General features: G+C 35.5%; 2 protein-coding genes across 2 annotated transcripts; both read left to right on the top strand.

The window, feature by feature from the left end:
- On the top strand, positions 1 to 12,704 carry LOC130729785 (alpha-mannosidase At3g26720-like). Its single transcript, XM_057581621.1, has 29 exons — positions 1 to 281; positions 391 to 474; positions 603 to 691; positions 936 to 1,110; positions 1,310 to 1,429; positions 1,518 to 1,601; positions 1,684 to 1,755; positions 3,004 to 3,117; positions 3,247 to 3,347; positions 3,919 to 4,012; positions 4,126 to 4,293; positions 4,372 to 4,461; positions 4,899 to 4,964; positions 5,200 to 5,256; positions 5,843 to 6,062; positions 6,375 to 6,514; positions 6,621 to 6,689; positions 9,355 to 9,414; positions 9,520 to 9,591; positions 9,769 to 9,816; positions 9,927 to 10,046; positions 10,166 to 10,231; positions 10,542 to 10,654; positions 10,784 to 10,868; positions 11,188 to 11,298; positions 11,373 to 11,468; positions 11,596 to 11,643; positions 12,123 to 12,191; positions 12,275 to 12,704. The coding sequence occupies exons 1-29, from the start codon at positions 84 to 86 to the stop codon at positions 12,509 to 12,511; spliced, it is 3,066 nt and encodes a 1,021-aa protein (XP_057437604.1). The 5' UTR covers positions 1 to 83; the 3' UTR covers positions 12,512 to 12,704.
- Positions 12,705 to 13,600: 896 nt separating this feature from the next.
- On the top strand, positions 13,601 to 26,094 carry LOC130729784 (probable alpha-mannosidase At5g13980). Its single transcript, XM_057581620.1, has 29 exons — positions 13,601 to 14,028; positions 14,119 to 14,202; positions 14,923 to 15,011; positions 15,179 to 15,353; positions 15,477 to 15,596; positions 15,731 to 15,817; positions 15,912 to 15,983; positions 17,008 to 17,121; positions 17,864 to 17,964; positions 18,093 to 18,186; positions 18,280 to 18,447; positions 18,534 to 18,623; positions 19,230 to 19,295; positions 19,407 to 19,463; positions 19,743 to 19,962; positions 20,064 to 20,197; positions 20,392 to 20,463; positions 20,562 to 20,621; positions 20,715 to 20,786; positions 21,097 to 21,144; positions 21,345 to 21,464; positions 21,740 to 21,805; positions 22,213 to 22,325; positions 23,226 to 23,310; positions 23,844 to 23,954; positions 24,064 to 24,162; positions 24,393 to 24,440; positions 25,516 to 25,584; positions 25,694 to 26,094. Exons 1-29 carry the CDS (start codon positions 13,831 to 13,833, stop codon positions 25,916 to 25,918), a joined length of 3,057 nt encoding a protein of 1,018 aa, XP_057437603.1. The 5' UTR covers positions 13,601 to 13,830; the 3' UTR covers positions 25,919 to 26,094.
- The last annotated feature ends 1,365 nt before the right edge of the window (positions 26,095 to 27,459 follow it).

Raw genomic sequence — 27,459 nt, 5'->3', positions numbered from 1 at the left:
CGCTCAAAGCTTACTAATTCAGCACTGAACCGAAACTCACACTATTAAGCAAAATCACTGCGGAACCAGTCAGTACAGACACTATGGCAAACGCGGCGGTGCTATTCGCCGTTTTCCTGGCGGCGATTTGGGTTGCGGAATCAGAGTACATAGAGTACAACACCACGCAGAGGATTGTCCCCGACAAGATAAACGTGCACTTAGTACCTCACTCTCACGATGATGTCGGGTGGCTCAAGACCGTCGATCAGTACTACGTTGGAGGCAACAACTCCATTCGGGTATGTCTTGGTGATTTGTTTTCACTGTGAAATTCAAAGGTGCTGATTGATGATCAATAATGTTTAACATTGTTATTGTTGTTAATTTGTGTGTGTTGCTACTGGGCAGGGTGCATGTGTGCAGAACGTGCTGGATTCTGTGATTTCCTCGCTCTTGGAGGACACGAATCGCAAGTTTATCTATGTTGAGATGGTAATCATAATAATACTAAGCTTTGGTGCCTCCAATTTTTATTTAAGTTGATTTTTATTGGAGGAATTTTGAAGGGCGAGAAGTGATTTTGATGGGGATGCTGATTTTGTTCATTTTGATATATATAGGCATTTTTCCAGAGATGGTGGAGGCAGCAAAGTAAAGCTAGGAAAATTAAAGTCAAGGAGCTTGTCAATTCTGGTCAGCTAGAATTCATGTAATGGAACTGGGTTTTGTTATTTTGCCTGAAGCTCGCTAGTAGTTACTGCTTTTCTAATTTGTGTATATAGCTTAACATTGCTGAAGTTAATCACTACCTTGCTAGTGAAGGTTTTTGTTTTTTTAGGTTGGGTTGGTGGGGGAGTTACTTTTGCCTAATTTCTATTTGGTGCTAATTATGCATAAGTTGATGACTTTTGAGTTTTGACTCTTGTTTGTGGCTTGTGATTTTGTTTTTGAAGAAATGGAGGTATGTGTATGCATGATGAGGCCACTCCGCATTATATTGACCTAATTGATCAGACCACTCTTGGGCATCAATTCATTAAAGAGGAGTTTGGTAAGACTCCAAGAGTTGGCTGGCAGATTGATCCGTTCGGCCATTCTGCAGTTCAAGCTTACTTGCTTGGTGCTGAGGTATGTCATTGTTTGTTATAATTGAACCATGATGAAACTTATCTGTATTAATTGTCAAAATTACATGCTTGAATGCACTAGATTCAGTCACTTGAAGACTAGAATATGGCTACATGTGGAGTTATTCACACAATCATATTAAAATTGTGGCATGTAATTCTGAATTTCCAAGTCCTATGTGACTGTGTCTTTGCTGCAGCTAGGATTCGACTCACTCTTCTTTGCTAGAATTGATTACCAAGATAGAGCCAAGCGGTTAAAGGAGAAGACTCTAGAGGTTGTTTGGCAGGGTTCCAGGTCTCTTGGTTCTTCTTCACAAGTTAGTTGCCTAACGATCTTGTTTCTATCCAAAAATAAATTATTTTTTTAGTTCCTTCTTGTATGATATTCCTATGGCTACATTGCAGATATTCACCGGGATATTTCCCAGGCATTATGATCCTCCTGATGGTTTCACATTTGAGATAAATGATGTTTCCACTCCTATTCAGGTAAATTCTTGTATTTATTTGGGAAGAATACATTTAACTCTATTTTCTTCTCTTCTAAGATTTGTGTAAAATTAAATTGAAGGATGACATTCTACTGTTCGACTATAATGTTGAAGAAAGAGTCAATGACTTTGTATCTGCTGCCTTAGCTCAGGTGAGGTCTGCCTGACTATTGAACCTCCCCCTTTTTGTTAGATCAATATTTTAATATTGACATCTATAAAAGTTCAAGTTATATTGGTGAGGCATAATAATTCAAGTTATATTCTGATTTGTAAACCAGTGTTAAGCCACTTAAGGCAATTGGTGCGTGTGCCATTTAACTGATACTATTGCACACTTGTTAATCTACACAATATGGGACTTCTTTTAGTCACACTTGTTATTCTCTAATACTCCCCCTCCAAGTGGGACTCCATTTTCTTCTTCCTTCTTTCCTGGGCTTGTACTCATTTGTTTGAGTCTCAGAGGCCTTACGGCTTGCTCTTTTTCTTCTCTGCTTCGGCTTGTACTCCAGTGGAAAGTCACCAGGTGTTAGACTTGCTTGCTTTGTTTGGGCTTGTACTCCAGCGGAATGTCATTAGGTGTTAGACTTTTGTTACTTAGAGCCCTATATGACTTTATCTTATTTTTTTCAGATTTTTTTTTTCCATTTTTTCAGATTTTTTTCACAGATCAGGAGCCGTTAGGCAATGGGCTCTGATACCATGTTAGAACTATAAGTTACATCCACACACCACAAAACCTTAAGCCACTTAAGGCAACGGGTGCGTGTACCCTTTAATTTATATACTATTGTACACTAGTTTAATCTACACAATGTGGGACTTTTAGTCACACTTGTTATTCTCTAATAACTAGGAGTGCAATGGCTTCTGATTTGGTGCTTTTTATAAATGACGAAAAATATATCTTTAGGAAGTTTTTTCAAGGAAACTTCTTGTGATTTATTGCAGTCATAGGGGCTTTTTGACTCCTCGGAGATGCATTTTAAAGCAGCTATGAGCCTATGACTGACAAAGACTATAATTTACCTACCAAAACTTCAGCTTCTCTTAATTCTAACAGTTTTGTTTTCTGATATAAACTTGTACCCATTAAACTTTATAACATCCATTTTTTGTAATTTTAGATCCTCTCAGAAGTTTATCATTTCTGTAAATCAAACACTATCTACTATCGTACACTTATCAACATTCAGCGGCTTTAATCAAACTTGTGAACATTTATGTTAGATATCTTTTTCATCAAACTTATTCAACGATGGCTTTTTTTGAATAGCCAGATCAATGAGGCTAAATATTTGCTTCTGTACCATGCAGTTAATTTGGTTTTATGCTGTTTGAGATGGAATATTAATACATTATGAATGTTATAGATTAAATTGTTTATTTGTTTCTAGGCTAATGTGACCAAAACAAATCACATTATGTGGACAATGGGAACAGACTTCCGTTATCAATATGCTAATTCATGGTTCAGGCAGATGGATAAGTTTATTCACTATGTCAATCAGGTGCTCTAGTTTGCAGTTCTTTTCTAAGATGTTTTTCTGGGGCTCTTGTTTTGCATCTTTGATAGGACTTACGGGTTGATCTCCTTTTGAGTTAACATTTGTACTTAGTTTTTGTGACAATATTCTTAGGATGGGCGTGTCAATGCATTGTATTCCACACCATCTATCTACACTGATGCAAAATATGCCGCTAATGAGCAATGGCCTCTTAAAATTGATGATTTCTTCCCGTGAGTTTTATTTGGTTACTTTAGTTCTATATTTATGTTAAAAGGGAGAGGTGAGAGGGAAGGGAAAAGTGACTCAAACCTTTGTTTCGTCAGATTTCAATGAGGGCAGGGAAAGGGAACTTGTTTATTTTAAATTCGAAAGGGGTATAACTGTTGTTTCTCGTGCTTTAACTTTAACTCACATGTGTGTTTTCCTTCACTTAAAAAAGGTTTTCTAAATCAGTAAATATCGGGTAAAATCACCCTAGCCTTAGGTGACCCAGTAATATTGACATGTGTCATGAGCTAGAACTTCCTAACACACATGTCAAAATATTACTGGGCCATCTAAGCTAGGGTGATTTTACCTCATATTTAGTTGGGGTGATTTAGACAACCCCCTTAAAAAGATAACATAACAAAGCTATTTAGGAGCCTTCATCTTTCAGCATAAGTTTGAAGAGTTGGTTTTTGGCAAAGGGGAAGCAACTTCCTGCTTCCTTCACTTCCCTTTCCATCCCTTATCCCTCACTTCAGAGCTGCCATATATAGTTTAGAGAGCTCAATTTTTGAATTCAACACACAATTTCAGGTATGCAGATCACCCAAATGCATATTGGACTGGTTATTTTACAAGTAGGCCAGCTTTAAAGGGTTATGTGAGGGTGATGGGTGGTTACTATCAGGTAAAATCTTGGTCTCTTTCACCTTATGAAGTAATTTGTTATGTGCTAGTGATCTCTCATATCACATTCTTCCCTGTTTGGGAAACATTTATTCCTTTTTTGTTGATATTCAGGCAGCAAGGCAATTGGAATTTTTTAAAGGGAGGAACGAATCAGGACCAAACACTGATGCATTGGCTGATGCTTTAGCAATTGCTCAGCACCATGATGCCGTTAGTGGCACAGAAAGACAGCATGTTGCTGCTGATTATGCAAAGCGACTCTCAATGGGCTATGCAGAGGTGCATATTAATAGCTCATGTTGAAATGTTGATTTCATAAATGTGAACTTAAGTATTCTACAATTTTGTCATTTGCAGGCAGAAAGGTTGGTTGCATCTACACTTGCTTTCTTAATAAACGAAAGATTAAGTTCGCATGGGATGAACCTGGTGACAGACTTCCAGCAGGCAATGCACTATAGCCATAGAATAAGTTCCTTTCAATTTTTGATGAAATGATCCGCCATAAATTAGTTGCTAGACTGTTTGATCTTGAATTGTCAGTCAATTCAAAATCAAACATTTGGTTTTAGGCCACATGAAAACAGTTTCACCGTATTGACCTTTTTAAGCTGATAAGCTTTCCTATATTTTTTGGGGTCCATAATAAAAATGATATATTGGAGAGAATTATTTGAGCATACTTAAATAGTTTTGCCTGAGTGTGCATTTTACTGTTTTGCTTCATGGTTTAGGCTATTGATATCTATTATTAATATATCCTTTTATTTCTCTTTATTAAATAAGGCTTGCTTAGCTTCATGATCTTCTAGTTACTAAATCTTCTTGCATTTGGAAGCCTTTTGTGATATTACACTAAATCTGTTGAGTGAATCTGTTGGCAGTGTCCTCTTCTGAATATAAGCTACTGTCCTCCATCAGAAGCTACCTTGGGTAACGGAAAAAGTTTGGTAAGGATAATATTTAATCATATAATCACTACATTAAATCATTGAAACATTCAAAACAAAAGTGTTGCAGCTACCTAGTGTAACGGCAAAAGTTTGGTATGGATGATATTTAATCATATAATCACTACATTAAATCATTTAACCATTCAAAACAAAAGTGTTGCATCACTCTATATTATGATTATATTTTAATCTTATTAATAATGTTTCGCTCAATTTTCGGTGCCTTTTGTAGGTGATCGTTGTTTATAATCCTCTTGCTTGGAAGAGGGAGGAACTAATTCGAATTCCTGTAGGTGTTTTTAATGGTATATTCGTTTGGTTTCTGAGTATATACTGTAAAAAATAGGCACTTCAGAATCAGTAGTGAAACTTGGATATCTTTGGCATTTTCTTAATGTATTGAGTTGTTGCACTTTTAATCTTGAAAGATATATACATTCATCGATTGTTGTAAAATGTATTCTATAAACAATTAGTTTGCTTTCGAATCACTCTATGATTTATTGTGTGCATTAGAAAGCTTTGCTATGTGATGCTAAGACTTGAAGATGATGAGATCAACATATGTTTATTTTAATAGCTGCTTCAGGTTTGACTGAGATGAGATAACTTCAGGGATCCATAGTCAATTATATGCTTCGGTTTCATTTACTTGTTTGTTTCTCCCCTTTTATCTCATAAATGTATGAACAAATGCACCTATCCTCCAATAAGCACGCTAACAAAGACAGAACATGCATACACATTAGATATGGTATTCCTACAAACTTCACTGAAAGTTTTAAGTTTATTTTTCTGTTATTGGTAACCACTCAAATACTTTAGACAATGATTTATGGTTTCGCATGACAGACTTTAGAATATATTTGCTTCAGGTTTCCACTGGAGAGGTTTTTGTCCAGGATTCTGCTGGGAAGGAAATTGAATCTCAACTTCTCCCTCTATCCAATGCTACTTTCCGTTTGAGAAACATTTATGCCGAAGCATATTTAGGAAAAAATCCTGCTGGAGAACTCAAGTATTGGCTTGCATTTCCAGTATCTGTACCTCCCCTTGGTTTCAACACTTATGTAGTGTCAAGGCCTAACCAGACAGGTTAGTGATTTTATTGTAGCTTTTGACTTTCAGTTGATTATTTCTGAATAAATCATTGTACAACATGTATTTACACTATATAGAATAATACTCATAGTTTGTTTACTAGAATACAGCTATTTACATTCAATAAATCTGTCATGACAAAAAGGTTTGAAGTTACAAATCTGATGCAAAATGAGAATAAGAGCTAATAAAGCAACAATAACTCAGCACTTCCTCTCTTTCATTATCTGTATGCTATACTGATGAAGTTTGACTGAAAGATTACACTTGTTTACTTAAGCTTTTATGACTTTTCAAATGATATAGGTCATAGTTCGACTATCTCAAAGGTGTACAGACCAGAAGGAACTACAAATAGTAACATAGAAGTTGGTCAAGGGAATCTGAAACTACTTTATTCTGCTGATGAAGGAAAACTGACTCATTATGTTAATAGTAGGAATCTTGTGAGTTCTCTATATCAGTTTAGCCAACAATTTCCAATTTCAATTTGCATTAAGGTTTAGAGTTAGTTATGCTGAAGTTTATTATTTTGTTTGGTTGTGGCTGAAGGTTACAGCATCAGTTGAACAATCATACAGTTATTATTCTGGAAATGATGGGACTGACAAAAACCCTCAGGTAAGTCATATGCACACAGAAAATTTATAGCTTTGATGTATTACTTGCCGCAATGTTCAATTATGCTGCTAATAGGAAGAATATGTTACAATTATAGTGTCATTGTAATTGCCATTGTATGTTATATATTTGGTAGTCTCATCCAGAAGATGCAACTCTATTTTCTTTTGTAAAGAGAACACCAAACACAGTCCCGAAACAACTGTGCTTTGCCAAACAACACAAAAAAATGAATCAATTCACTCATAAATAGAAGCCAACCACCAAGAACAGCCCTTGGGCTTTCCTCATACCAGCAAGATGCTGCTTTCTATCTCCAAAGTGCAAGCCATTTTGCTCTATACCGGCACCTATGCCACATTGCTGTTTAGATTTGGCCAGTTTTTCATGACCAGGCACCATACAAATGGTCTTTACATCCAACAGCTCTGGTCGGACTTCCTTGAGGTGGCTGTTAGGGCATTTTTTTATGGAAAATGACTGCTACTGAAAATGATGGAATTGCAGCCGCGAAAAGAGTTGCCAGATTATCAGGGGCAGGATTCAACAATGAAAATGATGGAGCTGCAAGCTTCAACCTAGAAGGCAATAAACTCGCTGCACTTGTAGTGGAGTCCTAGAAGCTGCAACGCCTGGTGAAGATGTAGACAATGTAACCAGTGTTTTAAATTGCAGTTGCGGCTGCTGCTATTGTGGTCATTGCGACTGCTGCGATGCGTGTTGCGGGCATTGTGGCGTGTTTTTTATTATTACTTTCACACTGTAAAAAAATCTATAGTTTTATCCCAAACTGTATATCATTTTCTCCTGTTCAGATTTCACACGATATAAATAAGAGAATCCAATTATAATTAATATTATATGAATATTTCCATTTGAACAAATATTCATTAACTTATATAGCCACACAAGATCCCCAAATCAGATGTAATTCTAATCTCTTTTATCACAAACACTTATATCCTCCTTCTCCTCCGCTCTCTCTCTCTCTTCTCTTCTTCACCTCCCCCCAAAATCCCCAAACCCTCACCCTCAATGCCTCACCGCCAAATCTGATGGTCCTCTCACCCACAAAAACTCATTTCATTTGACAGCCTCAGCCATCGCTCATACTCGCACTTGCAGCTCCACAACCAAATCAACTGGAAAGACCATGAAAATGGCAAACAAAAACCCACCAGCCATGAGATCATCACGGCCAGCTGCAGATCTGTGCGTTTCCCTACCTCTGTCACCTGGTTCACAGTCCCGACGCCTTAGAGACATCTCATCAGCGGCGAGATCGACATGCAAGAAAGGAAAAAGGGTGGACAACTTTTCAGACCTAACCAGAACAGAAGTGCGCAGCCACCTGAACACCGTTGCGGTGCAAAAACGGTACCGATGCAGTGATAAAATGGTGATGATGCGGCTGATGTGTGTGGTTTTCTTTTACGCCGCAATTGCTGCGCGATGCGGATGCGGTACCCCCATCCGCATCGCCCATCTCGCAACTGCAATATTGCGGCCACATATTGCGATGCGGACCTCAATTTGATACCCTGAAATGGGTATGCTCACAGTATTTGAGGATGCATGGGTGCAACTCTAGGTTCATTAGTCAATTTCTCGATCATTTGTGGGTCATTAAATATTTTAATAAGTAGATCCATATCAATTAAGCTTCCTTGTTCAGTACTCTATATTAGGGCTGCTACCACAACAGAGGCTGTTGCTAAGTCTCATTCGAAACCCAGAGATACTGGTGTAATGATCTTATCTGGGGTAGCAGCCCTAATATAGAGTACACTGGTGTAATGATCTTATCTGGGGTATCCCCTGGTTTTGAAGGAGGCTTAGCAACAGCCTCTGCTGTGGTAGCATCCACAATAAAGAGTACTGGGCAAGGAGCCTAATTGATATGGATCTACTTGTTAAAATATTTAATGACCCAAAAATGATTGAGAAATTGATTAATAAGTGCATCCTCAAATATTGTGAGCATACCTACTTCTGGATCAAAACCTGCTTTGCCATTGGTTCCATTGTCTACATCTTCACCTGGTGTTGCAGCTTCTAGGACTCCACTCACGAGCGAAACGAGTTTATTACCTTCTGGGTTGAAGTGTGCAGCTCGATCACTTTCATTGTGAATGCTGCCCTTGATAATCTTGCAACTTTGTTCACAGGTGCAATTCCATCATTTTCAATGGCAAATTCTACACATGACATGCCAATTCTATAGCAGGTTCATAATATTATGTAGAAAGAGTAGAGAGGGGGGAGAGAATAATTATGATATGATAGAATGATCTTTATAGCACAGCCTCTCAGTGTCTCTATATTATATAACACTAGGTTAAGAGTATAGTTTGAACTCTGATATACATATTGGCCAAGCCTATATGCTCTCAAAATCTCAATAAACTAACAATAACTGTTAACAATAAAAAAGAAAGTTTATTTTCCTTTATTGGTGCTGATTGCAGGATACATGGTGCATTTTTTCAATGATCTGGATTGTACTTTGTTATGTCTTAATTTTCTTTAGTTCCTCTTCAGTTTTTCCTTTATACCTGCACTCAGCACTGTGATAAGACCTTCTTTCTTACTTAAATCTATAATATTCTTAGATAAAACTAATGTTTAATATTTGTTTTTATTGTGCACTATTTTTTCTCTGAAGGCCTCTGGGGCATACATCTTCCGTCCGAACGGTTCATTTCCCATTACATCTGATCACAAGGTTACAAACTAAAAATTTCATTAGTTGGTGTCAATTTTAGTTTATGACCAATACAGAGAACAATTAATCATGTTTATTTTGTGTATTTATTTGTGCTCACTTCAGGTATCGTTCACTGTCCTGCATGGTCCTATACTGGATGAAGTACATCAACAGCTCAACCCATGGGTATCTCAGGTAAATTATGGTTGAAATTATCATGGAATATTTTTCTTAAAGGTATCCACATCACTTCCCCCTTGCAGCAGTATCCCTGGCCCCTCAAATTTCAGCAAAATCAGATATTGTGTTTGTGTTAATCTTTTTCTGTGGAACTCAAGCATGGAAATCTTATTTTGCTTACTGCTTTTACAGATTACGAGAATATATAAGGCAAAGGAGCACGCTGAAGTTGAGTTCACAGTAGGTTACCTTGTTATCTGATCGCAGAGAAACTATTTGTTTCATTTCTAAAACATGGCTCATAAACAGTTAAGAATATGCTTCTTAATAGTCTGTGTATGCATATGTAGATTGGGCCTATACCTGTCGATGATGGCATTGGGAAAGAAATTATTACTCAATTTGCAACTACAATGGAGACCAACAAGACATTCTACACAGATTCTAATGGGCGTGACTTCATTAAAAGGGTGTGTTAAATTTATTTTCTTCTTTCGTATTGTCCTTGAGGGGATGACTTTTCCTCTGTCCCTTCTTTTCTCCCAAGATGAATTTTCTTTTCCTATTTAAAAGTAAAATTGTTTTGCAGATACGAGATTTCAGGAGCGATTGGGATCTACAAGTGAACCAACCCACAGCTGGAAACTATTACCCAGTATGTTTCGTTTAAATGAAGGCTCACATTCTTATTGATGTAGAAGGATTTTGTAGACTATATGCTTCAAGCCTTTTTTGTTGAGCAAATGAATTTTCTTGTCATGGAGAATTATACTCTTTTCATATTTTTATTTAAATGTGAGTCATTGAACTCTCAGTTTTTCACTAATCACTTGTCTCATAAATCAAGATTTTGGTATTTTTGAAACCTATTCATATGTTTGAAATAGATTAGCCATTTCAATATTCTGCCCTATTATTCAAATGGATATTTAAAAAAATATATTTGGCTTCACACCAATGTTCAGGTTAATTTGGGAATATACATACAAGATAGCAGTATGGAACTCTCAGTGTTGGTCGACCGCTCTGTTGGGGGTTCCAGCTTGGCAGATGGTCAAATAGAACTGATGCTCCACAGGTTGGTTATATTTCTCATTCATGTCTATTCATTTAGTTCTAGTTTCTTTTGCACTTACTATTTAAGACATCGGTAATGAATAATGACTAACATTTCCTCATTCTATAATTTGGTTTTATATTTGTCTAGGAGGTTGCTTCATGATGATGCAAGAGGTGTTGGTGAGGTACTCAACGAAACAGTTTGCGTTGCTGACAACTGTGAAGGTTTAACCGTTAAGTATCTTACCCACAAACATATATTTACCTCTACTTGCATAATGATTTGTTGTTATTTCCTCCCTATATGAGAACATTTTGCATGTGCTCAGTGAAGGTCTTTTTTTGTAACTTTTTGTTACTAGAGATATTAGTGATGCCTTGCTAAGTGCAACTAGACATTATTCTATAATCTCTGCAACCAGAACATATTATTGCATATGGATCCTGATTTATTTGCAACATACATTAAGTTATTATAAAATTATATATTTTGCAGTTATCACTTATCACCAACTTGTTTCTTACTAGTACTTGATTATCTAATATTTCCAGATTCAAGGAAAACTATACCTTAGAATTGATCGTATAGGTGAAGGTGCTAAATGGCGTCGTACAGTTGGCCAGGAATTATATTCACCATTGCTGTTGGCCTTCACAGAACAGGTAGGGGATAAATACAAAAAGAAGTATATAGGAGTTAAACGTTTCATCATAACTGTTTTCCCCTTGTTATGCAGGATGGGGATAATTTGGTGCATTTCCAACAATCAACATTTTACGGCATAGATTCTTCCTACAGTTTACCAAACAACACTGCTCTTTTAACCCTCCAGGTATGCAGCGTAGTAGCGTCAGAGATATTCAGAAAGAAATTTCAAGATAGAACTTTAACATGCCTTCTAACATTTCACCTCATCTCTTTATTGATGTGTATTTATTATTTTTATGAAACTTCTGCAGGAATTTGGAAATGGCAAAGTGCTCCTAAGATTGGCTCACCTTTACGAGGTTGTAATTATTTCACTGATTTAGGGATAATAATCTGTGGTTCTATCTTATAAAGTTAAGCTTCCCTTATAAAAGAACCTGCAAAGGATTAAATTATAGGTCATTTGTGGTGAATTGATGTCTTGTATCCTTAACCATGATTGGTATGATATTTTGTGTGACCTGTTTTACTAATATTTGAGCCATATGCGATACAATCACAGATGCAAACATGATAGCATTCCAATCTAAGTAATGGAAATATGCAAATATTTATGTGTATAAAAACAATTTGTCCATGCAACCATGGAGATAAGTTTACCCCTGCAAAGAAAAATTGATAATCTAGCTATGTATGATTTATGATATTCCATAAATCCTGCACACATCATGAAATTTTCATCAGCTTTATCAGATACCAAATATTTGCTTTGCCTTCAGACAATAAACATCTTATATACTTGAATTGATGCATAATGGGTATTAATCTGCATGTGCAGCTTGGAGAGGACAAAGAATACTCAGTAAAGGCAAGTGTGGAATTGAAAAAGCTGTTTCCTAACAAGAAGGTAAGACTTGAGAGTGATAACTAACTGCTCCATGGTAGTTTTTCTTACATGCATAGTTTCCTTCTAAGAACTCAAATTTTCAGATAAGCAAAGTGACAGAGATGAGTTTGTCTGCTAATCAAGAAAGAACTGAAATGGAAAAGAAGAAATTGGCCTGGAAAGTAGAAGGCTCCACTGGAGAACCTAAAGTGGTGAGAGGAGGACCTGTTGATCCTACAAAGCTGGTGGTTGAACTTGCTCCAATGGAGATTCGAACATTCTTTATTGACTTTAGTCCTCTCCAAACAGTTTCTGCAGCAGAAAATCATGTAGCAGTGTAACACAAGCCTCCAACACAGTAGCATGTATTTCTTGCTCCAATGATGTTTTGTAAAGAAATATAGAGTTTTGTAAATTGAGTTGTTGTGACTGTAAACTCAAGAGTTTGTACACAATAAAACTTTCTAGAGGATGAAATCTTGTTAAGTGATGTGTGATATGAATATTTTAATGTTAATTTGTTAATGCACATAATCTGTGTATGTTTAGATTCAAGCATTTAAGCACCAAAAGATTGAAAGAAATAGATACCAGTGTCAACGTGTCATAATAAGTTATCATTTTTTTTGTCTTTTAATGAGTGCCATCCTTCGTTCGTTCAAAAAACTGTAGGTGTCTCTTTCCACTAGTGTCTTTTTCAGGGTTCGAAGATATAATCCTCTTTGCTTCAATATTGTATACCCATCTTAAATAAATGCACAGGTCCACAAGTTAATATGTAATATCATTAAAATATGAAACTTTCGATGCCCAAATTCATGGATGTCATAACAATTAACAAGTTATAATCCTCTTTGCTTGAACATTGTGTAACCATCTTATTTTATTTGGTCAAGCATAACAATCTTAAATTTTTTATATGTAATGTCAGTAAAACATTAAACTTTCGATGCACAAATTCATGGATGACTCAGCAAAAGGAAAAGAAATTATCCACATTTCTGCAGAGTGCCAAAGTCAGGGTCACTTTTTTTTTTCTTAAAAGGAAACATCACTTGTCTGGATCTGGCTTTATCCACTTATCTAAAGTAATCATTAAATTTAAAAATAGTGAATGAAAAATGCTTTATAGTGATCATGTCAGACAGACTTAAAAAATAAGTATACTTTCCATTTTTATTGATTGAATATCTTTTAGTAAATGAATGGTCTATTATTTACCGACACGCAATAATGACTAATCTTCTTACCATATATACTTGCACAAACCGATAAACAACTTGACTATGAGTAAGGTTTTAACCTACGACCATATTGTTAAAAAATGATATGAACAACCACCGCTTCACACATAATGATTTCCATTGAAAATAATTGATAATTAATATTGATATTGGTTACATTAGAAGTGAAGTCAAACAACCTAAACATCAGGAACTGATAAAACCACATGTACTACCTACAACCTTTGTAAACACATGGAAGTGACTCTGGTGTGCTTGCTGCATCAGCACTGTGCATGATCACCAAGTGGAAGCTCCCATCTTCCATTTCAGCAGAGAAATCAAGGAAAAAAGAACATAGTTTTAGCTCTTTCTTGGTGTTCTGAAACGCCTTTCACTTCTGGGGTGAAGACGCCATTCGCCATTTTCAGCATCCAATGGCGAAATTTTTACTCTTTCTGGTGACCCTTTTGGGAGTACTCCTTTGTGGGCAATCCAAGTTCATGGTTTACAACACTTCGCAGGGCATAGTACCTGGGAAGCTCAACGTTCATCTTGTTGCTCATACCCATGATGATGTTGGGTGGTTGAAGACGGTTGATCAGTACTACGTTGGTTCTAACAATTCAATTCAGGTTTTGTTCTTTTCTTTATCTGATTAAGCTTCTTTTGAACAATGTATGTGTAGATTGTGAATTCATGGACTTGCTGCTATTATTGCCTAGGGGGCTTGTGTGCAAAATGTGTTGGACTCCATGGTTGGTGCTCTGGTGGCCGACAAGAACCGAAAATTTATATATGTTGAGATAGTAAGTTAACTGCTTTTGTACTCTTATGTCTTGCTATCTGGATAATCTTTATTGGGTTGAAGTGCTACTGCTTGTGCATAGAGGACAATATGAATGAGTTTCTGAGATTCAATTTGCTTTCCATGCCCCTTCCTATCTGGTTAAGCATTTTTCCATTTACTGATCATTCATTGTAAAAATGATCTCATGATCAGTAATATCCGTTATAATCTGGTTTTTGGTCGAGCACAATGACGTAGTGTGATCCATATAGCCGACCTCACTTACCTCACTTAGTGGGATAAGGCTTTTGTTGTTGTTGTTGTCATTCCTTTGCCTTTTATCTCCAAATGCAATGTTTATGTTTAACATCCCCTTAGTCCCAACTATTGGTGTTACTCCTACAGTGAGTTTGAGAGACTGCTAGTGGCATTGACAAATAGAAATATTAAGATAATAAGAAAAATCTGAAAGAATCATGGAATTGCAACATTTTTTAATCTGCTTCACTAGTCTCTTATTATGAATTTGAGGAGTTGTCAAACTCCAAGGTGTAAACTCCGTAGGTATCTAGGTTTATTCTTTGCAATGTAAATTTGTAATTATCTCACTCACTGCCTGTTTTGCTTTCCTTGTGTGCCACTGTTTATACTTAATATACTTGAGCATAGAGGTTAATCATATGTTCAGTTTACATATGGACCTTTTAGCTTATTAATTCTTGCGCTTTCATCGTGGCAGGCCTTTTTCCAGCGATGGTGGAGAGATCAGAGTGAAATTGTGCAGAATGTAGTTAAGAAACTTGTTACTTCGGGTCAACTGGAGTTCATGTTAGTTACTTTTCTGATAAAATATTTCACTGTGATTAGGATCAAATTCGTCCTTCATGTTTGTGAAGGTTCCAATAAACCCAAACAATTGTAGTTTTTATATTCTTCTCTCGTCTAGTATTCAGGTATTGATGTTGTATCTTTCCTTTATTTTCTCATCATCACAGAAATGGGGGCATGTGTATGCATGATGAGGCAGTAACTCATTACATTGACATGATTGATCAGACTACACTTGGACATCGGTTTCTGAAACAGGAGTTTGGTTTAACTCCTAGAATTGGTTGGCAAATTGACCCCTTTGGACATTCTGCTGTGCAGGCTTACTTGTTGGGAGCTGAAGTATGCCATAGAACTCCAACCATAGAATCTTGTCATTAATATGTTTGGAAAAAAGAAATAACTGTGAACTGTCACAGTATGATTTTCTGTACGGACTTTCAACTGGTTCTCCTGCGGATGCAGGTTGGATTCGACTCATTTTTCTTTGGTCGGATAGATTACCAAGACAGGGCTAAGCGCAAAAAGGAGAAGAGTCTCGAGGTTATCTGGCAGGGTAGCAAGAGCCTTGGCTCGTCCGCCCAGGTGTCACTCAAGATTTTTTTTCTTTCTCCTTTAATAGTTGGATGGTTGTCTTGGCTTTTCATGATTGGTGTCTCTTAAACTTCATTCTTCTTTTAATTATCTTATGTGTACTTGTTGCCTTTGTGTTTCTCCAGATCTTTGCTGGTGCATTCCCTGAGAATTATGAGCCTCCCCCTGGTGGATTTTACTTTGAAGTTAATGATAACTCACCAATAGTTCAAGTAATATTATAGGAACTTGATAATTTTGCTATCACTTTTTTCATTTTTTTTGTGGTTTTCTGCTCTGCTAAATTTTGCTTACTTCATGCTGAAGGACAACATGGATTTGTTTGATTATAATGTCCAAGATCGAGTGAATGACTTTGTTGCTGCTGCATTATCACAGGTAAGTTGAGCAAGTTTGTCTTCAAACTGCTGAAGAAATCATATGCGTTTTGTGATACAAGAAGATGTTTAGAGATTAAACTTTGAAAGAGCTTGTGATTTTATGAGATAGAGATAGAAAGAGAGAAAGAAAGGGACAAGATACCAATCACGTTGGAAATAATAGATATTAAAAACCAGTTATAACCTTCACGTACTAGCTTTAGCTTTTGGGAAGTTAACGGTCAGAGTCCCTACGATCAAATAGGTTCAAGTGTGATCCTTGCTGTCCCCATTAATAATATAATATAAAAAGTTGAATTTCGGTGGAGTTAGGTGAGTTTGTGTAAAGTACACACTTCAAACTCAAAGGTTTCTAAACAGACGTGTTAGATATAAAAACTGAATGATAAAGGTTCTGAACAGAATATGCATTGTATTCATTAGAGGCTTGCTTTTTACGGGAACTCAGACATAGACATCTCTTTAAGTAATCATTTATAACTATCAGTTGTACTGGTATTATGTGTGTCAGGAGGTCTCGTTCATTATGTCGTAATCCTTGCTTCCTATTTGTCCTTTTATAGGAACTCAAATATGAGTACTTAACTGTTTTGGGGTTAGTGAAGTGAGCTGAAGAATTCTTCCCTCTAGATTGAGTTTCAATTCTCTACCAATAAAAAAATAGAAGCTCCTTAGGTTATCATCTTTGTATGGCAAGTGATATTTGTGTCAGACTATCTAATTATATATATTATATAATGCATAGAGTATATACTGAATGTACTCGAATTATTTGTCAATTGCTTTGTTGGATTGTCATCATATTTGCATATAATCGCACTTTTGATTATCCTAAAAGGGGTGCTTTTGAATGTGTTTCATCCCTTCTTGAGTGACAATCTCTCTCAACCATGCTGATAGATATGTTTTTGACATAAAATTTGAGTGAGAACTACATGACTTGAATTTGCATTAGAAGGAACTTTAACAGCTTTTATGTGGGATCTCGTATGAATTGGTGCCCCAAATTGTTTCATTTTCAGGCAAACATCACTCGTACAAATCACATAATGTGGACTATGGGAACTGATTTTAAGTATCAATATGCACATACATGGTACCGACAATTGGACAAGCTTATTCATTATGTGAACCAGGTAACTTTCTCACAAGTCAGAAGTATGTGCGATACTGCCTCCTTGAAATACTTGGGATTCAGTTTACATGATTTCCTTTTGTGGTGTGTCCTGGCTGAATATGATATGAAATTATAATAGTAATTTGGTATTTTGTTCGCATTCAATCCACAAATGTTTGTATTTTTGAGTCTCATCGAGTAGTGCTGACATGTTTCGTAGGGGGAACCTCTAAGGAAATTCAGAAATAAAGGAGGGCAAATTTCATTTTTGTATTTTCTGTATCCCCGTTGAGTTCTTTATAATGATAATATTTTTGCTTCGTATAACATGACTCAATGGATAATCTTTTTTCCGATGTTTAAAAAAAAAACTCCATTTCATTTTTTTTCTAATGTTTTAAAAAATGAACTTCATTGATTGATTGAAAACACCTTATTCTTGAATAATATCTGTTGATAACGGATTATGTTCAATATACAGAGTTTCGGCTGGTAATAGGCCAGCCCTTAAACCATTATCAGATATTTAGTGGCAGGCATTCTGAACTGCAATGAATTAAAATGTTAAATTTGTCAACAATGGTATTATCATGTAATCCCCCCCCCCCCCCAGACTAGGGTTATAGGTTTTATATAAAAAGTAATCCCTAGATTAAAAAGAATTTGGTTGAGTTTTAAATCATAATTTGGCTTGCTGTTCTTAGTCATGGTGTTATTGTGAACTCTGATTGTTAAAAAATTGTTTGGGTGGACAACTTTAGGATGGACGTGTCAATGCTCTGTACTCTACGCCATCCATATATACTGATGCGAAATATGCTACAAATGAGTCCTGGCCAACCAAGACCGATGATTTCTTCCCGTGAGTTTATTTAATTGTTGCATAATCGGTTCTCATATTTCTTGATTTTTCTTTTCTCTTTGTATTAGGATCTAAATATCCTAACACTTTGTTTGATGTGTTACCTCTTATATGCATGGCGACAAAAGTTACGCAGATCGTGCAAATGGTTACTGGACAGGATACTTTACCAGTAGGCCAGCTGTCAAACGTTATGTCCGATTAATGAGTGGCTATTATTTGGTATGACTTATATGTTTATAGTTTATATAATGTAATTGAAGTCTTTTGGTTCACTAAAGTTTGAATATTTAATTTATACTAATAAATTATTAGGCTGCCCGACAACTAGAATTTTTTAGAGGGAGAATGAAATCTGGGCCAAATACAGACTCATTAGCTGATGCTTTAGCAATTGCCCAACACCATGATGCAGTCACTGGCACGGAAAAGCAGCATGTGGCCAATGATTATTCTAAACGATTGTCAATAGGCTACAAGGAGGTGCAGTTTCAGTTTATCTATCGTGAAGTAATTGGCTATATCCATTTGTTGGCATGTATGTAATGTGACCTATTTCCTTTGTGCAGGCAGAGGAGTTGGTTTCGTCATCACTGGCTAGCTTGGTTGAGTCGACATTGCTTACTAGGTCTCAGAATCCAGTTACCAAGTTTCAACAAGTAAAAGATCTCAAATCTTGAATTTTTAAGATAAAGTTTGAGTAACTAGAAAGAGAGAAAATTAAGGAAAATGGAGAAAAGTGAAAGTGGGGAGATAGTTCATAGAAGTGTCTCTGAAATGTTTGGATTTGATTCATTACTGAGCTCTAGAGAGAGCCCTTCTATTTATGCAGCTTGGTAGTTATTTAGTAGGTCACTGAGTTAAGGAGGGAGAGTCCAGGCTCTCCAACACCTAAAATCTTCTATTGAAAGATTTCTGCTTCTTTACAATTTGTCTCTTCCTTGACTCAGTAGGAGAGGAGTAGTACTAGTATATCAAGAAAATTTGCTTCCTATCTTCTGTTATTCTCTATTCGCTGGACCAGTATCTATCATCCTATTAGCCTTATTATATAATAGAAGATGTTAGAGCTTTAGTTCCTTTCTCTGGCTGAGATAGGGATATTTATCAAACCATCACATTCTGATGGTATATAAGGTTGGGTCTGTAGCATTCAATTTGCATATTGTTTATTTCTCATTGTCACATCCAATTTCACGCTGTACAGGTTTTTGATATTTGTAATCTGCTTTTTTTCACTCTTTCCTTTTTCATTTGTTTTCCAGTGTCCACTTTTGAACATAAGTTACTGTCCTGCATCAGAAGTTGATCTGGCTCAAGGAAAGAGTTTGGTAAGAAAAACATTTCTTTCATCACATATTTTGTTCTCTTTTTCAAGCATTCAGTTTTTTATATTTAATTTTTGAATCGTATCTTCTCATGAGCTCCTCCCAACTTTTTAGGTTATTGTGGTTTACAACTCTCTTGGTTGGAGAAGAAATGAAGTGATTCAAATTCCGGTGAGTGATAAATTCTAGTATTTCTTGTTTTCCATAAATTAATATATGGCAGTGCTGAGAGCAAATAGAACTATATAAACTATAAAGTAATTTATATAGCACTTGTGAAGACCGGCTAATAATTATAAGATACAAGTAATAGTGTTTAATCTTGGAACTATATAAACTATAAAGTATTTCTTGTTATGATCTATTTACTGTAATAGTGTTTCATATTTTTGTAGGTTTATATGTATAAGATGCAAGTAACTTGTCTTCCTATGTTGCAAACATCTTCAGGTTATCAATGGCGATGTTACAGTTCATGACTCCAACGGTACACAAGTAGAATCTCAGCTTCTTCCTCAGGCAGAGGTATATGCAGACTTAAGAAACTACTATGTCAAGGCATACTTGGGACAAACTCCACCCAAGACACCCAAGTATTGGCTTGCATTTTCCGTATCTGTACCGCCACTTGGCTTTAGCACCTACACTGTCTCAACTTCCAAAAAGACAGGTTCAAAAATAGATTGCTTTATTATTCATAGAACAAGTGTCTATCTTCTTTCCATGCTCACAACATGAACTTTGCAATAAATACTTTTTGTTTGTTTCCAGGTTCCACCAGATCATTGGTATATACATATCAAAGTGGTGAAAAATCTAGATATGAAGTTGGTCAAGGAAATCTGAAGCTTACATTTTCTACAGATCAAGAAAAATATAACAATTATGTTAATATGAGAAACTTGGTGTGTAACACTCACATGATTCCTTTTCAATTAGAAACTTTTTATGTGTGAATTCATGCCTATCTATTTGTGAGGTTATCCTTTACTCTCATCATCTTGTAATAATTTGTCTACTTTGCCATTATACATGTTGGATTGTAAAAATGAAAGGAAATAAGTAAAACTTGATTAACACACTTTTTTTCACATGGAAGGTTGACGAACAAGTTGATCTGAGTTACCTTTACTATTCAGGATATAACGGAACTGACCAAAAAGATCCACAGGTTGATGTTTTTACTTTAGATACCAATTTGTTTTTAACCTTTTATTTCTCCAGGCATTGTACTTTTATTATGACTTAATAATATAATTTCTGTCACAGAATTCTGGGGCGTATATATTCCGTCCAAATGGCACATATCCGATAAACCATAAAGGACAGGTTTGAAATGCATATTGAAATATAATATGATAATATCCCTACAAACAAATTCTCATAAAAGCTGTCACTTATTCTTTTTTATTGAATTTTCAGGTTCCAGTGACTGTTCTGCGCGGACCGATACTAGATGAAGTGCATCAGCAAATCAATCCATGGATATATCAGGTGTTTAACAGCCTCAGTATGTTAATTTCATATCAACAAACTTATTTTCTATGTAACAACATGAAATTTCTATTGCATGCTGAATTGAACAAAATATGAATGTAAAAGGGAAGACATGAATTGCATGCTACCTTCTTGAAGATCTTAATATGCTAAGTTTTCATCAGGCTACGTATCATTTTTATCATACAAATTATCCATATCATTTATTTAAATAAAATTTCCCTCTAAATGATAAGTATGGTTTCAGCACTAATGTCATTGTTCATGACTATCAAATCATTGTAAACCCAAAAATATATATATGCAGATTACCAGATTGCAGAAAGGAAGCGAGCATGTTGAAGTAGAGTTCATTGTAAGATTTTAAATTATTGCTATTATATTTACCTTTATGTCATTTCTCGCAGTCATTGCATTGGGCTGTCTTTGACTATTTGATTTTTCTTCGTTGGCGTTTCTTGTATTCATTGCGATAAATATCTTAGATTTATTTCTTATATAAGTTTTATGCACATGATATTAGATCATTTGAACTAATGCTATTTGGAGTATCAGGTTGGCCCTATACCTATTGAAGATGGAATTGGTAAAGAAGTTGCAACTCAGATTTCAACTTCTATGGAAACCAACAAAGTATTTTACACAGATTCTAATGGGCGTGATTTTATCAAAAGGGTATGAAGCTTAGATCAAGTTCCTTACTATACTGCATCTAGTTAGTTTAGATCATCCATAATTGCTGACTATAGATGCAACCTTGAACTGAGTCAATTGTCATTATTATCTTCATATTTCTAGATGTTGGGTGTTGGTTCTCAGAGTAATTGAAACAACTTTTGTCCATATATTTTGATAGTAAATTTTCTATGGCATATAAAATTACGTGCAACTTTCAAGTTTATCCTTTTCTTATGGCATAACTTAAACCTGTGAAATTCATTTCTCTGCAGATACGTGACTACAGAACAGACTGGGAGCTGGAAGTGAACCAGCCCATTGCTGGAAATTATTACCCTGTATGTGAACTTTTATACAACATTTCTTTCAAAGTCACCAGCAGTATTTGAGATCTGATTTTCCCTCTCCTTTCTTGGAGGATTGTTATTGCTGAAACTGTTGTGCCTACAATGTGTTGGTTGTTCTTGTATGATCAAATATGCAACTTCTCAGCTGTGTTTTCCATAAGTTTATTGTGCTGCAAATATGTGAATGATCTTTTTTTTTATTTGGGTTATTTTCTTTTCAATTGGAAAAGGAAAGAATTATCTTTTTCCTTTTTGGAGGGTTGGGGGGTTGGATTGAGGTAAATGCTTGCCCAACCTCACTTTAGAGTTGAGAGTACATGCTTTATAGCACATCTTAAGTTCAACAAACTTTTACACCGTGATTTAGTTTGACAATATAATTTCGCTTCTCCTTTCAGATTAATCTTGGCATATACATGAAGGATAATAAAACAGAATTCTCTGTTTTGGTGGATAGAGCTATCGGAGGATCTAGCTTACAAGATGGACAAATAGAGCTAATGGTCCACAGGTATGTGCTATTCTTCAAGTGTTGCTTTAAATCTATTGAAAGTATACCAGAGTTACTTGAATTTACAAATGAATTACGCTTATCTATCTTAACACAACCTTAACTGGTAGCTTATTTCAAGGCTCACAAGTGAACAGTCATTAATGAAAACTTCAATGGTCAATTGTAGATCTGATGTGAACAATGTGTTAAGCCCAATATTTTGTCACTTTGTTAATATTTTTTCTTTTGATAAGTAAATGATATTATTCTTACTTGATTTGTTTCCATGACATGATTAGTTTGTCATCTTTTTTTATGTGAATACTTTTTCTTAATTAATTTAGTTCATAATTTTTTTTAGATTTTCTTTACTACTGATATTTTTTGAAAACTAATGCTATTAAAATATTGGTACTTATAAAGGAAATATGCAAACAGTTTAAAGTATTTTGCATAATTTTTATTCATATGAATAATATGTAGTTTTAAGTAAATTATATGGATTACTGAAGAAGCACCATCATGGTATGTACTATTTTATTGAGTACAGAGAAAATTTGATGGACATTGAACAGAAAGAGTCTCCCTCAAAGGTTTTCCCCTTACAACCTAGCTGCAGTTCTATTAATTGATCAGTCCAACATGAATCCTAATTAGTGGATCCCCTATTTAACTGTTTAACTGACAGTATCTAGTTTACTAACTAACTGCGCCACCAACTAATTCAACTCCTTTCATCCCTATGCGTGTGCACTTTCTAAATAATAACCATCACTGTGTTGGTTCCTAACAACCTGTCTTATGTATTGGTGAAGTAAAAAGGTTTTTTTTATTGGCGGTAGGCAATGGTTGCAGCTTAATATTTTAATTTATTTTCTCAAAAGTTAACTAAATTTCTCTTTTTCTTGTCACCAATAGGAGACTGCTACTTGATGATTCAAGAGGTGTTGCAGAGGCCCTAAATGAAACAGACTGTGTTGCTGATGATTGCAGGGGTCTAACTGTAAGAATTTCTCACCTACTTTCAAAATCAAACAGGTTCTCAATGGTGTTCTTATAAAGGATAAATTTTCACTTGATCAACTTCATAATTACTCTTAAATGGGTCTTAATCAGTATCAATCCATTTAAGTGAAAGCTGACGTTTTTTGCTGATATTTATACTGAAAAAGAAAGTAAATTGACAATGACACAAGTTTGTTAATGGAAGAGAGCCGCCATATTTGACAAATAATGATGGCGGATTATGGTGGGATATCGGCCATGGAAAAGAGACAAAAACCCACCATGATATTCCGCCATGGCCGACATTTGATGACACTGGAATTACATTAAGGTCTTAAAACAGAAGGTTTTACTCCCAATCTTGTCAGTAACTTATCCTCCCAAGCCTATAAAAAAAAAAGTAACTTATCCTCCCAAAACTTTGGGCAGTTTGCAGTTTTTTACTTGTGTGTTTGGTTGGAGGAGAATGCCTGTGTTTTTTATGCATATGGAAAAATGTCACTGCTGTGTAACTTACTGCTAATTTTTCAGGTCCAAGGCAAATATTACTATAGAATAGATCCCTTGGGAGAGGGAGCTAAGTGGCGCCGTACTTTTGGACAGGAAATATATTCTCCACTTCTATTAGCCTTTGCTGAAAAGGTGAAATTCAATATTAGAAAGTAATTGTTGGAATTATATGTATGAACTCTGATATATTTATAATGGTATCATGTGTGTCAGTCACTAAAGGGTCAATTTCATTTGGCAGGATGATAAAGATGACTGGATAAATACCCATGTAACAACATTTTCAGGAGTAGACTCTTCTTACACATTACCTGAAAACATTGTTATATTAACATTACAGGTATATATCCCCCTGCTTAAAGGGATTCCATTTCCCCTAGTGTATTAGTTCAGTATAAATACAAGAGATAACTTATTTTTGGCCAACACTAATTTGTAGCAATTACATGGCCAACGCAACAATGGAATCAAACTTGCTTTTTCGTGTGTGCGCACTCTAATGCACACATGTATTCTGTTAAGGAGAAAGTCATTAGCTTTTAACTATATCCATTGTTTTGGACTTTTCAGGAACTTGAGAATGGGACAGTTCTCCTTCGGCTAGCGCATTTATATGAGGTCTCCGTTTTATTCTTAATAATTTTACACATGTGCTTTTGTTTGAGTAAAAGTTGAAATGAACAGTTTTACATGTAACCTCGCTTTTTCAGTTCAAATACATGCTTGTTGGCTATAGTATTTGAATTTTTGAAGTGGTTCTCTCCTCTAGAACATTGTTTTCTCAGGGAAAAGAAAGAATTCAGTTATTGACTCCTTAGCTTATCAGCATATCTCATTTAATAATTTCTGGTACCACTTGTGTGTTTCGGTGAACAATGAAATATAAGGATTGGCCCTTAAAAAATAAATTGCAATTAATAAATGAATGAGAGGAATGCATTTTCTACACTAAAAAAAGGATTCTTTACCCAACGGGTTCTAATCGCAGTGGTTAAAAGTGTTTGTTTGAACCCCCAAGTCGAGAGTTCAATCCTTAGGAGCTGTGCTATTGGAGAGTTTTTTGGCCTTCACCACTGATAGGCTTAGTCAGAAAGTTAAACCTCCAATCAAGAAGGTCTATGTCAGGGGCCAGAATAGAAGCCTTCCTAGTTAGGAATGACTAACTTCCGGTGTTAGGTTAGATAGTATAAATAGAAGTTAATACACGTCTATAGTTAGTTTCTGGGTAGTTTTCGGTTGGTGGCACTGATCATTGGGATCAGTTGTAACTGCCAGAAAGAGTATCACTCTTTCAGAAATTATAGTTTTCTCTCTTCCAGAATCCCATTGATTCTTGGAAGGTCTTTCTTTCTTATCTGGAGATCTTTTACTCTTTTCTGTCTGGTACCAGTTTTAACAATCACACTCGGGTCGGGTTGTGAGATCAATTTAATACACAAAAAAAGGATAAACCATTCTCAAACTTCACAAGTTTCTTGTAGAGGCATCATCATTACATCATGATTTTTCCGTACGATTCTGGAGGTCCTTAAATATTAAACCAAGTCCATGCTATTAAGATTGATTCTGATTACAAAGGGAACTCTCATGGCTCATGCTATTCTTTTCCTTTTTCTTGCTTTCTTTAGATGTGTTATGTATTTGCTTCTTGTTTTATTCCCTAACTCTCTTGGCCCATTAAATTTATGCACAGATTGAAGAAGACAAGGATTTCTCTGTAATGACAAATGTGGAGCTGAAAAAAATCTTCCCTGGGAAGAAGGTAAGCAATAGGCTGCCTAAACAATAATAGGTTTCACCAGAGCATGGAAATTTTTTACACTCATGTTTAGCTTGTTTTCTGACTTAAGGTGTGGTTTCCTTGATATTAGATCAAAGAGGTGAAAGAGATGAACTTATCTGCCAATCAAGAAAGGACAGAGATGGAGAAGAAAAGACTTGTTTGGAAAGTAGAAGGCTCTTCTGGAAATGAACATGTCTCAAGGGGAGGGCCAGTTGATCCCAAAGAGCTAAATGTGGAGCTTGCTCCTATGGAAATCCGCACTTTCATCATTTACTTTGATGACGTGCCTAACCATCTTCTTGATGCATTGTAGAGTAATCACTTGTTAAAGTCCTTGCTTTTGATCAAGCATGTTGGTATATAACACGTGTTATAATTGTAAAGCCTGAAGCTTTTAATTGTTGGGTATTTTGCATAACACCATATGTATCTTCCTTTTCTTCAATTCAGCTTGAAGACTAGTAGTAATTAGCCTGTTTTTACATATAACCTTTCTTGTCCTCAACAGTAGTTTTACATATGTTTATGTTCCTAGACGCTTTTGCAGATAATGACATTGGCAAGAATCACTTTTAGAAGTGTTAGAAATAACTTATCTAAATAATTTATGGCCTACTTATAAGTATTTTTTAACTTATTTTCATAAGTTGCTCAGATTAGCTTATGAATAAGAGCGTATACTTATCCATAAACTATTTTCAATTTATTTCAATGTTTTTCAAATTATCTTCTGAATAAGCTTTTGATTAAATTGTTTAGCTAAACACACCATATATCTAACCATAGATTATTAAAATTAAAATATAAAGTTATATATCCACAAATAACTTTTATTCTTGACAATTAATGTATACAGTCAAGATTTACTTATATCACACTGAACTTTCTTAACACAATTTTGTTAAGTAAAATGCAAGATTTACTTATATCACACTTATATAAAAAAATTATAAAAACTTTCTTAACACAATTTTCTTCAAGTCAAATGAAATAATGACTACGGAAAAAATATTGACACACTAATTCCACTTTTAACTAGAGATAATAGTATATGTGTGAGAAGTGAGAGATATAATAGGAAAATTAGAAAGAAAAAGTAATAGAAAATTGGTATAAATGAGATGTAAGGAAAAGTTAGTATGAATATATAAAATTTGTTAGTTCAACTACATATTAAGGGCGAGGGCTATGATGCACAAACTTTTAACTGAGTCCAATTGAGTGAACAAAGGTGACGATAAGGACATGCATTTAAAGAATTATGCATGAGCCATAGGCTGATGTGGTCGAGTTTCAAGTTGATGCAACTGGTCTTGTCCGAAGAGAATGCTTTTAAGTCACGTTTCACCTATTCTGCTAGGTGACTTTGGGACATGTGTTCCGGTATTGGGACAGTCAAGCTCAATGGTTTGATTTAATCTTCTTAAGGCATATTGAGCCCGAGAGACCAGTGGTGTGAATGCCCAATTTGACAAACAAACATTTGAAATATCGAGTTCAAGAACAGTCGTTAAAGAGCTATAAAAACATGGATCCGGTGGGAGTGATTCCCTCCTCAATGACTGGTCAAGACACGAATGGTATTATAAGCTATTTATGCATGGAGCAATTACAGATGTGACGTAATGTGTAGCTAGGTCAAACCGATTATACGATGAGTCCCTCGTCCATGACTAAGGCATGCTCATCTTTTTCTCTAAGACTAAGTTAAGATTTCCTCTACCTAGCTTGTACCTAAAAGGGCTTGATTGTAATTAGGTCAGTGAGTGTATGTGTATGTGTATGTACAACTAATATTCGTGGAAGATTCGTCAAGGATACCCACCGAACCGCGAAGGCAACAACAACAACAGC

The sequence above is a fragment of the Lotus japonicus genome, chromosome 1, assembly GCF_012489685.1.
Source record: "Lotus japonicus ecotype B-129 chromosome 1, LjGifu_v1.2".
In the NCBI taxonomy this organism is placed as follows: Eukaryota; Viridiplantae; Streptophyta; class Magnoliopsida; order Fabales; family Fabaceae; genus Lotus; species Lotus japonicus.
Note: the sequence above shows the minus strand (reverse complement) of the source record. Positions and strands in the feature narration are given on the sequence as shown.